The sequence below is a fragment of the Pantherophis guttatus genome, chromosome 5, assembly GCF_059756535.1.
Source record: "Pantherophis guttatus breed Tessera chromosome 5, ASM5975653v1, whole genome shotgun sequence".
Taxonomy (NCBI): domain Eukaryota; kingdom Metazoa; phylum Chordata; class Lepidosauria; order Squamata; family Colubridae; genus Pantherophis; species Pantherophis guttatus.
In genome coordinates, this window is record NC_142067.1 from 77,747,709 (window position 1) to 77,766,972 (window position 19,264).

General features: G+C 39.4%; 1 protein-coding gene across 3 annotated transcripts in view; it reads left to right on the plus strand.

Annotated features, from left to right (window-relative positions):
• The window catches only part of SMS (spermine synthase), a 232,624-nt gene that overhangs the window by 47,098 nt on the left and 166,262 nt on the right, over window positions 1-19,264 (plus strand). For all 3 annotated transcript variants that reach the window (XR_015728251.1, XM_087871352.1, XM_087871353.1), the window contains exons 2-4: window positions 12,076-12,196; window positions 15,830-15,920; window positions 17,509-17,573. Coding sequence is in view for 2 of the 3 variants with exons in the window: in XM_087871352.1 (XP_087727478.1) it covers window positions 12,076-12,196; window positions 15,830-15,920; window positions 17,509-17,573 (277 nt within the window). In the remaining variant the exon portion in view is untranslated. The remainder of the gene's footprint in view (window positions 1-12,075; window positions 12,197-15,829; window positions 15,921-17,508; window positions 17,574-19,264) is intronic.

Sequence of the window (19,264 nt, forward strand, 5' to 3'; positions counted from 1 at the left end):
GCTAATAACCTGGCAAGGAAGAAAAATAAAAATAGAAAGCCTGAGTACAGCACAAGACTTCCTTGACCAGTTAAGAGGTGTGGAAGAAGAGCAGGGGAGCAAGGAAGAACTAGAAACAGCAGTAGTGGGGGAGGAAGCCCTACACCAACAGAATACAAACGAAGCAACTGTAGAGGAGAAGACAGAAGAAGAAGAAGAAGAAGCCAAAGAGAAGAAAGCAAGACCAGTAAGGGCCGTAAGAAACAAACAAGAACCAATAATCAGATAGGGGTATAGAGATGAATGACTTGAAGCTAATATCTGTAAATGTTAATGGACTAAATGAATATAAAAAGAGGAAAAGAATATTAACAAAACTAAGTAAACAAAATGTTGATATAATGTGTTTACAAGAGGTACACATAAAAAAAGAAGAAAGTAAATGTCTAGAATATAAAAAATTTGGTCAAACATTTGATTCGCTGGCAGAGAAAAAGAAGAGGGGGGTGGCTATTTACGTTAAAAAAGGAATTGAAGCAGAATTGAAATTCAAAGATACAAAGGGTAGAATCCTTATGGTTGAAATTAAGAGAGGGAATTCCAAAGTATTATTAGTGGGCATTTATGCCCCGAATAAAAAACAGGGAGAATTTTTTAAGAAACTTCACGAACAATTAGTGAAAATGGCATATAATGAAATCTGTATGATAGGGGATTTTAATGGCATCGTGGATCCGGAGAAGGACCACAAGAGCAATAAAGTAAAAAAAAATAAAAGGACAAATTTACCGAGAGCTTTTTTTGAGTTAGTTGATGAATTGGATCTAATTGATATCTGGCGTACCTTGCACCCAAATGACAGACAATATACCTTCTTTTCAAACCCACAAAAGTCGTGGTCTAGAATTGACATGGCATGGGTCAGTAGGAGTTTGGGGTTAGAAATTGGAACAGCTGTAATTAACCCAAATGATTGGGCAGACCATAATCCATTGGAGATTAGATGGAAGCCTGTTCAGAGAAAATATCAACGGAGGTGGAGGCTCAATGCTAAATTACTGGGCGACAAGGACTGTATACAAAAATTCAAAGAAGAAATAAATTTCTTTTTCAAGGAAAATGAAAATAAAGGCACATCCCGTGCAATAGTTTGGGATACAATGAAGGCCTACCTGAGAGGAGTTGTGATTTCATACACCGCCCATAAAAATAAACAAGAAAGGAAGACCCTGGAAGACTATTTAAATCATATAGGAGAAGCAGAAAGAAAACTCCAAGATGATCCAGAAGATGAAGCAGCCAAAGAAAATTGGATGATGTGGAAGCATAAAGTAAATATCATGGAGCAAGAAGAGTTAGCACAAAGAATGAAAAGAACGAAACAATATCTTTTCGAGAACACTAACAAATCGGGGAGGTGGCTGGCCTATAAATTAAAAAAGGAAAATGAAAGTGGAATAATCCATACTTTAGAGGACTCTAAGGGCAAATTATTGACTAACGAGGAAGAAAAACGAGATAGGGTGAGAGAATATTACGAATCTCTATATAAAGAAGGGGAGACATCAGATGATAAAATAGAAAAGTATTTGATAGAAGCAGAACTCCCACAAATAACTGAAGAAGAGAAAGAAATGCTTAATAGAAAGATTACAATTGAAGAATTAAAAATAGCCCTCTCCAAATTGAAAAACAATAAAGCCCCAGGACCTGACGGATTCCCAGGGGAAATATATAAAAAATTAGAAGAAATACTCCAACCGAAATTAGTAGAAATTTTTAATGACGCACTGTTGGACCATAAAATTCCAGAGTCATGGAAAGAGGCGCATGTCACACTCGTGCCGAAAGAAGGTGCCGACCCAAAACAAATTCAAAACTACAGACCAATTTCGCTTCTAAATACAGACTACAAATTATTCATGGGCATAATTGCGGAAAGAATGAAAAAGATTTTAAATAATTGGATATATAAAGACCAGAATGGATTTTTACCGGGGAGACAAATTAGGGATAACATGAGAATTGTGCTAGATACGCTAGAGTACTATGAGGAACACCCCGGAAAACAGATGGCTCTGATCTTTGTCGATGCTCAAAAGGCATTTGACAACCTAAATTGGAAATTTATGATAAAACAAATTGAGATTATGAAATTCGGAACAAATTTTGAAATGATGATCAAATCCATCTATAACAACCAAAAGGCGAGTATCCTGGTGAATGGGGATAGGACTAAAACATTCCAAATTAGTAAGGGAGTAAGGCAAGGCTGTCCCCTATCCCCTCTATTGTTCATTCTGGCCCTTGAAGTCCTTCTACGGAAAATTAGAGCTAACAATGAAATAAAAGGATTGAAGATCAGGAAGGAGACTTATAAAATACAAGCATTTGCAGATGACGTTGCCCTAATCCTTGAAGACCCTATAGAGTCGGGACCTAAAGTACTGGAGGAATTAAGTAATTATGGAGAGGTGGCAGGCTTCATATTGAACAAAACTAAAACTAAAGTATTGATTAAGAACACAACTGAGAGTCAGCAAAACGAGATAGAAGAAGTATTAGGACTACAGGTTGCCAAAAAAATTAAATACTTAGGAATTTGGATTACATCAAGATGTTCGACTCTGAAAGATGATAATTATATTCCCCTAATTAGAAAAATAAAACAAGACCTAGATAACTGGAAAAAAATAAGATTATCACTTTTGGGCAAGATAGCCACAATTAAGATGAACATCCTCACCAGAATATTATTTCTATTCCAAAATATACCAATAAATTTAGATAAAAAATTCTTTCTAGAATTAGACAAAATCATTAGAGAATTTATATGGGAGGGGAAAAAACCGAGATTTTCCATTAAAATTTTAAGAGGTAAAAGAGATATAGGTGGATTTGGACTCCCGGATTGGGAAACATACTATAGGTCAGCCAAGCTAGTTTGGATAAGAGATTGGATCACCCTGGAAAATGCGAGAATTCTTACTCTAGAAGGCCATGACTTGCAAAAAGGCTGGCACGCCCACATCTGGGAAATGGAGAGGAAAAAGAAGACACATTTCCATAGACATAAAATTAGAGATTCCTTGATACAAACATGGACCCAGATCAGACAAAAACATTACAAGAAAATCCCAAATTGGCTCTCAACGATGGAGGCCCTGACTCACCCAAATAGGTGGGAGAGGGAGAAAATGGCTAGATATAAAGATATTCTAGATGAAGGAGGGAGGCTTAAACCAAATGATACCTTACGAGAGCAAGGAATAACCTTAGATTGGTGGACCTACTCACAAGTAAAATCCAGATATCAGAGGGACAAAGAACAATATGGTATAGAACCGGGACCAAATGGATTGGACAAAGTTCTGATGGGAACAAATAAAAAGATTCTGGCAAAATTATACAATTATCTGCTAAGCGATGAGAAGTTTGAAGAGGTTACAAAGAATCAAATAATTGCATGGGAGAAAAATATAGGGTGCAATATAAATTTCGGGGAATGGGAGGAGGCATGGAATAGAAATCTTAAATTGACTAGAGCGGTGGCATATAAGGAAAATCATTACAAAATGCTTCATAGGTGGTACCTAGCCCCGGCCAGACTAGCGAAGATATATCCCAATATACATCCCAATTGTTGGAAATGCGGCCATGGCCAAGGCACCTTCTTTCACATGTGGTGGACATGCCCGGAAGCGAAAGGATATTGGAGTAAGATCAGGAGATGGTTACACGAAATAATTGGGGAAGATATTGAACTAACACCAGAGATTTTCCTCCTGGGAATAATAAAGAAGCCATATAGAAAGGAAATGACACATTTAATGATCCATATAATTACAGCCGCTAGATTGGCATATGCACAGTTTTGGAAAGAGAAAATTCAACCACCAGAAGAGCTTACAATTAAGAAAATACTCGAGTGCGCAGAGATGACTAAATTAACTTATGAATTAAATGATGAAAAGTCAGTATACTATATGGTGTGGGAAAGGTGGTACAAGTGGTTGCATGATAAAATGGAAGAAAGATCAAAGGTGTGTTAAATATTGGTTAAAAGTGAGTCAAAATATCAACAAGTATTATTTATGTAAATAGTTAAAACACTGCATATCCGATACTAATTGAAAAATGTTTATTATATTTATGTGTTTTATGTTATTGTTTGAATGATTGTTTTGTTTGTTTGTTTGTTTGTTTTTCTCATTTTTTTTCCTTTTTGTTCTGTAAAAAATCTCAATAAAGTCTATTAAAAAAAAAAAACAATTTCCCTGTCTATTTATTTACTACTACTGAACATCCAAAATATACTATTTAATCCTATGTACATATGCCATATGTGTACATACATATTACATAGTAGAGAGTGTATATAGGCACACAAAAGGATACATTACCTACTATATATACTGTATGTGTATGTACACACAGAGAGCTCTTTTAAAACTATACACATTCAACTTCACTTACTACATTTGGAAAAACACACCCAGAATCCACTTTCTGCCACACATTTAACTATAACTTCTATACATTTAGAACATTACACACACCTTCAGATATTCTTCCCTACCTAGCTTGCACATGACTGTTAGAGCCAGGAGAGGTCATGGATTGAGTAAAATGTGGTGAAACTCACTTAACAACGCTCTTGTTTAGCAACGAAAATTTTGTGCTCAATTGTGGTCATAAGTCAAGGACTATCTCTGCCTTCCTCCGCATGGCAGCCTTGTCCTAGTAAACTCCTTTTCTTTCTGGCAATTTTCCTCTCTGTTGGAGGCACCAAAACAATCTAGACGATATAAGATTTCCTGCTGGAGTAGGGGGTTGGACTAGATGGCCTCCAAGGTCCCTTCCAGCCCTAGATTGCTATCCTGTTTCAAAGCATCTTCTGAAACCACGTCTAGTGCCATTGTTTGTGGTCCTTCCTTCCTGCCTTTCTCTTCTTTCTTTCTTTCTCTTTCTTTCTTTCTCTCTCTCTCCCTTCCTTCCTTTCTTCCCTCCTTCCTTCCTTCCTTTCTTTTTTTCTTTCTTTTTCTCTCTTTTCTCTCTCTCTCTTCCTCCCTCCTTTCCTTTCCTCCTTAAATGCCAGCAAAACCCACTACTTTGCTCCTAAAATGGTCTAGGGCAGAGGTCCCCAATCTTGGCAACTTTTAGACTTGTGGACTTCAACTCCCAGAAATCCTCAGCCAGCAAAGCAAAGCAAAGCTGGCTGAGGAACTCTGGGAGTTGAAGTCCACAAATCTTAAAGTTGCCAAGGTTGGAGACCCCTGCCCTAGGAAAACAATCCACGTTGCTAAAACAAACAAACAACCCACATTGCATCTGTTTTACGGGAGGAGGTTCAATTCATTGCCCAGTTGGAAGACTGAAATGAAATGCTCCAAGCTGACAGCATTGCTTCTAATGACATTCGGCTCCAGATCAGATCGGGCTTTTTTTTTTTTTTTTGCATGAAAGAGGAACACAGAGTGAATGAAAACAAATTTACTTCACATCCAGCCTCCGATGTGAAGCAAATTAAAGCCTCTTTCTCTCCTTCTCTCCCCCCCCTCCCCCTGCTTCCCTTTTACCTTTGTTTAATGCTCTGGAAGTTTTTCTCTCCCAGGCAAGAAGCAGCAGGGGACAGAAGCAGCAGCCATTGACTTATAGACCACATGGAGCCGTTCACGTGTTCTCCGGCAAGCTGCTTTCTCTACCCTGCTCTCTTGCGTCCGGAGCCGGTGGGGAACCACGTGGCAGCCCACGTGGACTCAGGCTAGGGAAGGGGTGGGCAATTGTGGCTCTTTTACAACCTGTGGCCTTCAACTCCCAGAATTCCTGAGACAGCCAAGCTGTCTCAGGAATTCTGGAAGTTGAAGTCCACAGGTTGTAAAAGAGCCACAATTGCCTACCCCTGGCTAGGGTAGGCTGGCGCCGCGCAGGTGGGAGGTGGGGCGGGACGAGGGGCGGGCGAGCCAGCAATTTAACACGGTTCGGTGTGCTGCGGGGCCAATAAATTACAAAAAAACACCGAACTGTTTGTTAAATTGCTGGCTCACTCGCCCCATTTATTGGCAATAAATAGTAGTGCGGAGGGGCGGGGCAAGGGGCGGGGCGAGCCAGCAATTTAACAAAGGGTTCGGCTGAACCCCCTAGAACCAACAGAATCCCACCACTGCCCCCAGGGCTCTGTGTTCTCCCCATTACTCTTTTCTCTCTATACTAAAGACTGCATCTCAAAGGATTTCTCAAAGTACTGAAAGTACTGAACTTTGCAGATGATACAGCAGTGATTGGTTTCATTCGAGCTGGTGAATCTTCATATAGATGGGAAGTTGAACAACTGGTCCTGTGGTGCAGCCGAAACAATATTAAACTGAACACACTCAAAACTATAGAAATGATAGTAGATTTTAGGAGAAGCCCTCCTATTCTTCCACCTCTTACAATACTAGACAACACAGTATCAATAATAGAGACCTTCACATTTCTAGGTTCTATAATATCTTAGGACTTAAAATGGACACCTAACATTATTAAAAAAGCACAACAAAAATGTTCTTCCTATAGTACCACTCAAAAAACTCAGACTGCCCAAGTAGCTGCTGATATAGTTCTACAAAGGAATTATTGAGCCTGTCATTTGCATCTTTATAACTGTCTGGTTTGGCATAGCAAAACAAGGCAGACTTCAATGTTAGGACTGCAGAATAAAATAATTGAAACCAGCCTGCCTTTCACTGAGGACCTGTGTACTGCATGAGCCAGAAAGAGAGCTGTGAAAATATCTACGGACTCCCTTACATCCTGGACATAAACTGTTTCAACCTCTTCCCTCAGGATGACACTATAGGGCAGGGGTCCTCAAACTTTTTAAACGGTCACTCAGACTGTTGGGGGTCCGGACTGGCTGGGTGGGCATGGTTAGGTGGTCATGTGACTGGGTGGGGGTGACCAGTTTAGCAGTCCATTAAACAATACACACAAACTTTAATTTGTTTTGCTCCTGGAGTGTTTTATTTGCTTTTGTTTGCATGTTGCTCTTTTGGTTGGCTTTTCTTTTTACTAGATCATTTTTTAAGTTGTTTAGGAATCTAGTGGTCCACTTCAGGAAACTCAGTTTTGCAGCAATTCTCAGCCCGAAGGAGCTTACAATCAACAAGTATCTCCCTCTCTCTCTCCATTTCCCTCCCTCTCTATTTCTCTCTCTATTTCTCTTTTTCTGTCTGTCTCTCTCTCTGTCCCCTGGGGGAGGGAAGGAACCCTTGAACTGGTGCTGGGTGGTGGGAATCTGATGTCCAGAGGCTGACGAAGTGGTGCACTGAAGACCAGTGGCTGGCGGGGAGGTGGAACAATCCTATGGTCTCCCCAAAACTAACTCATCTCTTGTCGCTTGAAACTTGAAAACTAATCCAGCCAGCGGGTGGGCGAGCAGGCGGCCCTCCTCCAATTCAGTCCTCCTGCAGCACTCTGCCAGCTGCGCGGAGGCCCCAGGAGGCCTCTGTGTGGCCCATTTTTGGCCTCCCTCACCTCCAGAAGCACTGCCGGCCAAAAACATTTGCCTAACCTTCCAGTTCCAGCCCGCAGGGCTCGCAAAGGTAAGTTTTGCACTCAGCTGAAGGGTGGAGGTGGGCAGGGCAGCCTCGTCCCGCACGGGCCGGAATAATGGCTTCTGCGGGCCGTGGGCCATAGTTTGAGGACTCCTGCTATAGGTCATTGCACTCTGCTACACAACTAATTCCCACAACACTGTTTTATGCCCTAGGATGTCAAACTACCTAGTAGGACTCTATTACTATTATCCTTCTCATCTTTCCTATTGCTTATTTCTTTAGCTTCTTATGACTATAACTTTGTTGTTTGTCATGATTTATGTTGATTGCTTTTATTTAGTATCCTATGACTATCACTGAGGGTTGTATCTTATGATTTATGATGATAGAATAGAATAGAATAGAATAGAATTCTTTATTGGCCAAGTGTGATTGGACACACAAGGGATTTGTCTTGGTGCATATGTTGAGGTTGTTGAGAGTGTGGTTGCGCAACAGCTTCCCCAGCACCTGGATGAAACGACGTATCTGGATCCGTTCCAGTCGGGCTTCAGGCCCGGGTACAGCACGGAAACGGCATTGGTCGCGTTGGTTGATCTCTGGAGGGCTCGGGACAGGGGGTGCTCCTCTGTCCTGGTCCTGTTAGATCTCTCAGCGGCTTTTGATACCATCGACCATGGTATCATGCTGCACCGGTTGGAAGAGTTAGGGGTGGGAGGCACTGTGTTGCGGTGGTTCTCCTCCTTTCTCTCTGACCGGTCGCAGTCTGTGTTGACAGGGGGACAGAGGTCGACCCCGAGGCCCCTCATATGTGGGGTGCCGCAAGGGTCGGTCCTCTCACCTCTCCTGTTCAACATTTATGTGAAGCCGCTGGGCGAGATCATCCGTGGTTTCGGGGTGGAGTACCATCAGTACGCTGATGACACCCAGCTGTACATCTCCACCCCGGATCACCCCAACGATGCCCTTGAAGTGATGTCCCAGTGCCTGGAGGCCGTACGGATCTGGATGGGGAGGAACAGGCTCAGGCTCAACCCATCCAAGACCGAGTGGCTGTGGTTTCCGACGTCCCGATATAGCCAGTTGACGCCATCACTGACTATTGGGGGCGAATCATTGGCCCCCACGGAGAGGGCTCGCAACTTGGGCGTCCTCCTGGATTCACGGCTGTCTTTAGAAGAGCACTTGACGGCCGTGACCGGGAGGATTTTTTATCAGGTCCGCCTGATTCGCCAGTTGCGTCCCTTTCTGGATCGGGACTCGTTACGCACGGTCACTCATGCCCTCGTCACCTCCCGCCTGGACTATTGTAATGCTCTCTACATGGGGCTCCCCTTGAGGAGCACCCGGAGGCTCCAACTGGCGCAGAGTGCGGCCGCGCGGGTGGTAATGGGAGCGACATGGCGCTCCCATGTAACACCTCTCCTGCGCGAGCTGCACTGGCTCCCGGTGGTCTTCCGGGTGCGCTTCAAGGTTCTGGTTACCACCTTTAAAGCGCTCCATGGCTTAGGGCCTGGTTATTTACGGGACCGCCTACTACCACCAATAGCCTCCCACCGGCCAGTACGCTCTCATAGAGAGGGACTCCTCCGGGTGCCGTCAGCCAAACAGTGTCGACTGGCGGCCCCTAGGGGGAGAGCCTTCTCTGTGGGGGCACCTACCATCTGGAATGAGCTCCCCCCGGAGATACGGAGGATCCCGGATCTGCGCTCCTTCCGCCGTGCTGTGAAGACCTTTTTATTCCATCAAGCGGGCTTGGCCTGATCTCTTCCCTTTTTAAAATATGTAAATTTTAATCTGTTTTTAAATTATTGGGGTATTTTAATTTGTCTGGGCCAAAAAGTTTAATTTGATTTTATCGGGTTTTTAAATTTTGTGTATTTATGTATTTTATTGTTGGCTGTTCACCGCCCTGAGTCCTTCGGGAGTAGGGCGGTATACAAATCAAATCAAATCAAATCAAATAAATAAATAAAATAATATGCTTTCGGTGTACATAAAAGAAAAGATACATTTGTCAGGAATCATAAGGTACAACACTTAATGATAGTCAAAGGGAAACAGTCAATATAAATCTTAAGGATACCAGCAACAAGGTTACAGTCATAAGTGGGAGGAGATGAGTGATAGGAACGAAGAGAAGATTAATAGTAGTGCAGACTTAATAACTAGTTTGACAGTGTTGAGGGAATTATTTGTTTAGCAGAGTGATGGTGTTCGGGAAAAAACTGTTCTTGTGTCTAATTTTTCTGGTGTGCAGTGCTCTATAGTGTTGTTTTGAGGGTAGGAGTTGAAACAATTTATATCCAGGATGTGAGGGATCTGTAAATATTTTCACAGCCCTCTTTTTGACTCGTACAGTATGCAGGTCCTCAATGGAAGTCAGGTTGGTAGCAACTGTTTTTTCTGCAGTTCTAATTATCCTCTGAAGTCTCTGTCTGTCTTTTTGGGTTTCAGAACCAAACCAGACAGTTATAGAGGTGCAGATGACAGACTCAATAATTCCTCTGTAGAACTGTATCAGCTGCTCCTTGGGCAGTATGAGCTTTCTGAGTTGGCGCAGAAAGAACATTCTTTGTTGTGCTTTTTTGATGTCATTTTTGATGTTGGGTGTCCATTTTAGGTCTTGAGATATGGTAGAACCTAGAAATTTAAAGGTCTCTACTGTTGATGCTATGTTGTCTAGTATTGTAAGAGGTGATAGTATGGGAGGTTTCTCCTAAAGTCCACCACCATTTCTACGGTTTTGAGTGTGTTCAGTTCCAGATTGTTCTGGTCGTACCACGAGGCTAGTTGTTCAACCTCCTGTCTGTATGCGGATTCATCATTGTCTCGAATGAGACCGATCACTGTTGTGTCATCTGCAAACTTCAGTAGTTTAACAGATGGATTGTTTGAGATGCAGTCATTGGTATATAGAGAGAGGAGAAGTGGAGAGTATACACAGACTTGTGGGGTCCCTGTGCTAATTGTAAGGGCATCTGATGTGATTCTGCTTAGCTTCATCTCCTGTTTCCTGTCTGTTAGGAAGCTTATGATCCATTTACAAGTGTGTTCAGATACGGCTAGCTGGTTTATCTTAGAAGAATGTCTGGAGTGATGGTGTTGAATGCTGAACTAAAGTCTACAAAGAGGACCCTCGCGTAGGTCTTTGGAGATTCAAGATGTTGTAGGATGTAGTGCAGAGCCATATTAACAGCATCATCTGTTGATCTATTTGCTCGGTATGCAAATTGCAGGGGGGTCTAACAGCAGATCCGTGATGGTTTTCAAGTGAGACAGCACTAGCCTTTCAAAGGTTTTCATAATTACAGATGTCAGAGCAACTGGTCTGTAGTTGTTCAGTCCCTTGATGGTGGGCTTCTTTGGCACTGGAATGATAGTAGAGTGTTTATTTATTTTATTTATTTTATTGAATTTGTATACTGCCCTACTCCCGAAGGACTCAGGGCAGTGAACAGCCATAGAATAAAACATATAAATACAAAATTTAAAATAAACTAAAACGAATTAAATAATTTGGCTGAACAAATTTAAAACCCCAATAATTTAAAACCAAATTTAAAATTTCCATTTAAAAAGGGGAAAGACTTAGGTCAGGCCAGCTTGATGAAATAAGAAAGTCTTGAGCGCGCAACGGAAGGTACGCAGATCCGGAATCCTCTGTATCTCCGGGGGGAGCTCGTTCCAGATAGTAGGTGCCCCCACAGAGAAGGCTCTCCCCCTGGGGGCCGCCAGTCGACATTGTTTGGCCAACGGCACCCGGAGGAGCCCCTCTCTATGGGAGCGTACTGGTCAGTGGGAGGCTATTGGTGGTAGCAGGCGGACCCGTAAATAACCAGGTCCTAAGCCATGGAGCGCTCTAATGGTGATAACCAAAACCTTGAAGCGCACTCGGAAGACCACCGGGAGCCAGTGCAGCTCGCGCAGGAGAGGTGTTACATGGGAGTGCCACGTCGCTCCCGTCACCACCCTCACGGCCGCACTTTGCGCCAGTTGGAGCCTCCGAGTGCTCCTCAAGGGGAGCCCCATGTAGAGAGCATTACAATAGTCCAGACGGGAGGTGACGAGGGCATGAGTGACCGTGCATAAGGAGTTCCGATCTAGAAAGGAGTTTGAAGCAAGAAGGAACATAGCACATCTCTAACGATTTATTGATTTATTGATTGTATTTTGTGGTCCTGATTTATTACTTTCTGCTTGTGTATACATTGAGAGCTTATGCACCAGACAACAAATTCCTTGTGTGTCCAATCACACTTGGCCAATAAAGAATTCTATTCTGTTCTGTTTTTAAACAATTAGGAAACAAATCTTTACTAAAAATGCTTTTAAGTTGTTAGGTATGCCACCTTCACAGAAAACAAAATTTCTTTATCAAGATTTATTAAAAGAAGATACATAAGGAATCTTAACAACTGGTTTTCCAATACTTGATAAATGGTATAGAAATTGAACAGTCATCTTTATGCTCATAAATATGATAAGAATATGACAAAATGCACTAAATAACATTTCTATGTATTTATTAATCTATTTTTTTTTCTTTATCTAGCTGATTGTAATGCCATTTTTAAAAGTCTACAATCTATCTTCCAAAAGGAGGGAATGACAGAGACTATTCATAACTGGGAAAATCATGGTTACCTAGCAACATACGTCAATAAAAATGGCTGGTAAGCTGAATTTTAATATACCCGATTTTTGAAGTACCGGTATGTTATAATTATCAATTATTTAACAGTTTGTCAAGGTTTCCTCTAAGAAGCAAATGAAGTGTATACTTAATTTTTATATTTTAAAAAGTTTTAAGAGTTAATTTCTAATTAACTGTGTTATGAAAAATAGAGAAAATGGCATTTATATTAATAAAAATAACATACTGCTGAAGCTTATTGTTAGGCAAGCTCTAACTTGATGTTCTAATGTCTTAATGGATGAAAATAATTAATTTTTGGAGAAGGGTAGAATATTACAGATACCTTATTACCAAACTGAGGGATATCAGCCTAGAGACTATTTTGGTAAGTAGCTAAATTAGTTGATAGATTTTTTTTATGGTTTCATCATATATCTCTAGGAAGAGACAACAAAATCAAAGGAGGCCCCTTTTTCATAACAATCAACTAATCCTCTATTTTATCACAAATTTTCGACCTACTCACAAGTTAGCATAATGGAGAATGTTATCAAATTAATTCAACAAAAGCAACAAAATTTAAAATTTAGATAAACATTTTATTTATGCTGAAATAGCAGCGCAAAGTTTGACAAAAGATCTTTTTCAATTACTTTTTGATTTTGTAGAGGGAGATAGTCTGATTTTTGGAGATCTGAAGATTTTTTTCTCCAGTCGTAAACAAATCTGTCTCTAAAAGGAACTCTGGCAAAGTCTTCAAAAATGTCTTATATGAAATAGTTTTGATTCATAACAATACAAATAACATGGAAAAAAGAAAATATATGTTTTTTTGAGTTCATGAAACTTGGGAACCGTTTTTGGATTATAGCAATATACTGTATTTTTCGGACTATAAGACGCTCTGGACTATAAGACGCACCTAGCTTTTGGGGAGGAAAACAAAAAAAAAATCTGCCTCTGCCTTTGCCTCCCAGCAATTTGCCTCCTTGCAGCAAACAGCAAACAGCCTGGTCAGCTTCAGCACAGCCTGATTTAGCACGAGCAGCTGATTGGTGGTTGGATCTGCCTCCTGGAATACCACCTATCAGCTGTTCCAAGCTGCAGGGATTGTCACCGCCCATCACTTCCGTCACTGACCATTGCTGTTACCACCTATCACCGCCTCTGCCGCCCCATTTTTGGCCTCCGCATGCCCCGTTTTTGGCCTATCGCTGCCGCCTGGAATGGGCCGAAAATGGGGTGTGTGGAGGCAGAAAACGGGACATGCAGAGGCCAAAAATGGGGTGCACAGAGGTGACGATAGGCGCCAGCGATGATGGGCGACGATGGCAGCAATGGCCGGTGGCGATTCCTGTAGCCTGTAACAATTGATAGACGGTATTCTGGAAGGCAGATCCAACCGCCAATCAGCTGCTTGTGCTAAATCAGGCTGTGCTGAAGCTGACTAGGCTGTTTGCTGCAAGGAGGCAAATTGTGGGAGGCAGAGGTCGAAGGGTGGGGGCTGGCAGGTGGGCGGGGCTTTGGCAACATTTGTTCTATAAAATGGACAGACATTTCCACCCACTTTTTTGGGTGGGGGGAGAAAGTACGTCTTAAACACCGAAAAATATGGTACATTGGTTTGTGTCACATTTATATTACATTTAACATGTTACATTTAACATGAAATTAAATTGTACAGTTTTTATTTTTTATGATTGTAAGCCACCCAGAACTACCTAAGGTAAGATGGGTGGCCAATAAGTTTCATAAATAAATAAAGTCTGAAATTGTAATTCTTTTTTTATGAATTATATTGCATTGATTTTTGTTGTTGATTGCTCAGGTTTTAACAATTTAAAACAATATATAAGTAGTCCTCGATTTACAACAATTTATTTAATGACCATTCAAAGTTACAACGGCACTGAAAAAAGCAACATGAGCATTTTTCATATGACCTTTGTAGCATCCCTATGGTCATGTGATCAAAATTCAGTGGCTTAATAACAGGTTCATATTTATGACCATTGCTGTCTCCCAAGGTCATGTGACCATCTTTTATGACCCTCTGACAAGAGAAGCCAGATTCCCTTAACAACTGGGTTATTAACTTATCAACTGCAGTGATTCACTTAACAACTGTGGAAAGAAAAGTCATAAAAAGGGGCAAAACTGACTTAAATGTCTCACTTAACAACAGAAAAGTTGGGCTCAATTGTCATAAATTGAGGACTACCTGCATTTGGATATTTAAAGCTTAACAAAATACAAATTTTGTGAAGAAATTCACAATGTTTTTAGTATTTCTGTTGCATGGATATGTTGGTATTCTTGAATTGATACGATACAACTACTGTAGACATCCTTGCAGTTTTAATTTTGATAAATAAAGGCACATATATTTATATAATTAAAATGATTTTAATTAGGGTTTTAAATAAATGAATTATAGAGTACAAAGAGGCTAATAACAGTAAGGTAAAATAAAACTGAAAGTGCAAAATGCAAAAATAAGTTAGCAATTAAATCAGTTACATCACCAATAATGAAATCAGTGCTGAGCATTTCAAATAAAACACCATTTTGTTTATATTCCCAGAGGCCTACTCTACTGGTTTTAGCCATCTGACAGAAAAACAGATAATAAACTCCCTCTTGGGAGTTCCAGATCAATCTCTGTGTTCTATGTTAAGTATGTTTCTGGAGACACCAAATGCATAAGATATCCTTTGTTCTTATCAGTTTAGGAGTGATCTAAAGCTGTGAATGACTTTAAGAACATCAGGGGAGTCAGAAACAAATCTTATTTCATTAATGAAGTTTTTGGAACCATGGGTATTCTGGCCCAGATGTTTTCAAAGATCAGTGATGTTCTGTTTTAGTTTGAAGGATTGATTGATTGATTGATTGATTGATTGATTGATTGATTTGCTATTTGGATTTAAAGGGACACTAAAGAAAACCTGTGTTCTCGCAGTGTACAACAAAAAAAAAACAAATCAAATATATAATAACACATTTTAAAAAATCACCCACTATATAAAATGGTGATTGAACACAGTAATTAATCAAAACAATCTGTTGAAGTATAATCAAATACTGGAGGAAAAGTGATTTTCACTTTATTTTCAAAGACCCCCTATTGCTTCCTGCAGCTTAACATACTAGCTCTTTTTAGAGCACTGATAATTATTTAATCCCAATATGTGATATATAGATTTTTAAGATATTTATTAAAACTATGTTTTGAAAGTTGATAAATATTAAGACAAAATATTAAGATAGCGGACAAAAAAAAAAGCAGTAAAATACGCAGATGGCCATCTTTCAGCAAAAACTCAAAGAATAATTGACCCAGAAGAACAAGTAACAGTTTGATGGTAGTAATTTCTCAGTTGTTGCAGAAGAAATAATTATTTAAAATAAAGAGGAACTATTGCCAATCTGATGTCTTCCAGGTGACATCTTTGGCCAAGTTATTTGAGAACTTTGGCTATGTCTCTTAAAAAAAGAAGGGAATATAATTTTTTAATTAGAACACTAACTTACTGTGCAGATAAGGAATGTATTCGTTAGCACACACATATATAGAGAGAGTTTTAGGAACTAAAACTAATTCTTCTTAAATTAGGATTTTATTTAGTAAATTAAATTCTGGGTTTATACTTTTCTTTTTATTGTCTAGCTTTGCGAATCTGAGAATTTATCTTCATGGTTTGGTTTTGGTTGATGTACAGAGTTGCAATGATTTGAATGAGAAAGAAGAAACAGAACAGGTGAGTAAACTATTAATTTTTATTAATAAATAATAATTTTATCAAAAGAGGAAATAAAAATATTTTTATACATTTTTAGCTGAGCTTTTCCCTTCATTTGTCGTACATGTATCATGTTTACAGTGATAAATTGTAAATTGAACTAGGTGAAGTCTTATAGGGGAGGCAGTTTGGAGTAGTTTTTAAGCATCAGGCTTGGCTAATGCATCAGACCATGAGTTCTAATTAGACCTTAGCTATCTGGGTAGCCTTGGGCCAGTCACTCTTTCTCAGCTCTAGGTAGCAAGCAATGGCAAACCACTTCTGAAAAACCTTGCTAAGAACAGGATCTTTTCCAAGCAGTTGCTAGGAGTCATTGCTGACTTAATACCAACCCCCCCCCCAAAAAAAAAACCTCTCCAGGAAACAAAAGTGAAGAGTTTAGATTAGGGGTGTCAAACTCAAGGCCTGGGGGCCGGATCATACAAATGAATAAATGTTATTCATACAAATGATTAAATGGAATTTACAGATATAGAAATTAAAATTTTTCAGAAGTTCATCGATTAACTATAAGTAACTAAGTGTATTATATCGTTTTTAAAATACTAAAATCAATATTGATCTCTAAACAGAATGTATATATCAGAAACAGTAATTTAAGATTTAAGTTATCCTATACAATTGAAATGTTAAGGCTTATATAAAGGGAAGCTCACACTTAATATGGTTCAGTTCGCTATATAAAATTATAGTTTGGATATAGTCTCCAAATGGAGTATCTTTGTCAGATTTATTTTTACATATTCTCACAGTTTAGCCATTCTTTCACAGAGAGGATTTTTAAGTCTGTTTCATAGCCTTTTGAGAGTGAAGTTGAAAATGTTATAAATAATGGAACCTAATTAGATGAGTTATTAAAAAAAGACGAGCTAGTCTTGCTATTATTCCAACAGAAAAACATGAGATAATTTTAAGGATTTGCATTTAGCATCAGTTTAGTTTGATTTCAGTTCATTACAGCATATGTAAAGAACAAAAACAAGTAGACATAAGCAGATGCAATAATCAGGCTTATTATATTTTTCACTGTGAGTCTCCTTCCATAATATTGAAGTTAGATAACAAGCCTTCATAATATTACAAATTATATAAAAGACCTTGTCAACAGGAAATAAATAAATATAAAAGTCATCTGAATGACCAGAATTGTTGCTAAAAAGGGAAAATAAAATACTAGCGTGTAAAAGTACAAGACTAGGACAACACATCACCATTTAATTAAGAATTTTGTGGGGGGGAATTGGGATATAAATCAAATAAATAATGCAAACTATTACTAACATTTTTTTGTTTGTTTACCGAAAACTTTGTTTTACTGAACCACATAAAGAAAAGTGGACAAAATTTCAGCTTTGCTTCAGGATGCATATGAAAATCTGTATTTGAAGTAATGTTCAAGAAGATGTTTTGGTACTTGAACATAAGCTATACAAAGTCGATTGAATAATAAAAATGATGTCCAATATTTGTAATAATTAAGAGTGGTTTCAAATTCTTAAGTATAATATGTTTTTACTATGGTTTATACACATATGTTTTCCTGCAGCTTCTAAATAAAGTAGAAGAAAAAATGAAAGAATTATTTCATAAAAGTATCAAAAGGATAAAGCGGTAAGAAAGCTTTCATGCATCTCTTAAATATGAATAACAGTGAAGGACATGACTGAATAAATTACTCTGAAATCAAAGTGATAGTTAAACTATCTCCTATATTATATACAGTATAGAGTTTTTATACAGTGCTAACATTATTTAGTTAGCTAATGGACAGACTTGTAAGATGATTATTATTTCCATGTATTTAAATTAAGGGAAAGCAACCAAAAAATTATTATAATATTTTTTTATTAAAGTGTACAAATAAAAAACTAATAGAAACTAAGAAGAATATAAAAAGTAAAACTTTAAAAATTAAAAGTGCAAAGAAAAAAAGGGGAAAAAAAGAAAATATGTATATAAAAAATAACCCATAACAAATACAACTTCAGTAACTTATCATCTTCTCTGATGTGTCTATAAAATATCTCTTATGAATATACTGTATATACTATATATTAACCTAGATCAAATGTTTTAATCTTTAATTGATCTTTAATCCCATCAAATAATGCCCCACAACTTGATTTCTTATAATTTTTTCTTTGTCTCCTCTCAGAAACACCTTCACAAGGTTTTTATTTGTATGTCCCCCTTAATTTTTAAGACAACAGGCAATTTCATTTATAAATGCAGTGTGGCATCATTTTCCATATTAATTTTTTGTCTGGCATTTTTGTATCCACTTTCAGATCCATATTCAAATCAGCCTCACCTCTATATTATCTAGTAAAATCTGTTCCTCTTCTATAGCATCTTTTAAATCCAATTTTATAGTAACGGACAATTTTTAGATCAATTTCTGAGTGTATTGTTCCCAAATATCCTTGAATTCTTCCATAGTCAAATAATATTGGTTTGTTGAATTCATGAGTTTTTATTGCTTTTAATTGTAAATCTTAGTTCTCTCTGGTTCCCACTAATCAAGGTGTCCCCAACCTGTGGTTCACAGCCCACTACCAGGCTGCGGGCTAATCACTACTAGGCTATGTGAGGGGCCGGGCGGTGCACGCACCTTTGTGCGTATAGCCCCATTTGTGCAAGTGATATAATGGGCACTTGTGGCCCCTCGTGGGAGTGTCATTACAGGTGTTTGTGGCCTTGTTCGCGCTTGCATCACACACTTGCAGATCCACTCATGTGAGTGTCATCACTGACACTCGCAGCTCCACTCGTGCTCATGTTGTGGACTCTCGCAGATCCACTCATGCAAGCGTCGTCACGGGCACTCGCAGCCCCACTCATGCAAACATGGTTGCAGGCGCTCACAGCGCCCCTCGCGTGAGCCTCCTTGCGGGTGCTCGCAATCCATTCACACTTGCATCATCGCAGGCACTCATGGCCCCACTTGCAAGCATCGTCGTGGGCATTTGCATCCCCACTCATGCTAGCCTCCTCGTGGGCATGTGGATCCACTGGTGCAAGAATCATCACCGGTGCTCGCGACCCCAGTCATGTGAGTTGTCATGGGTGCTCGTGGCCCCACTTGCAGAAGGGTCGCCATGAACATTGTGGGCACTCATGCACACGCATACATGTGCTTTCCTCTCTGACAAAATCGTCCCCTTTCCCCCCTCCCCCCTCCACTCCGGCCGTCAACCCGGAATAATTGGGGCACTCTGTTCTAGTTAACCTTCAAAGTCCCCTCTTCTCATGTTCTTTTTTTTTTCTAATCAACAACACTTTCCTACAGGAAAATTTCTTGC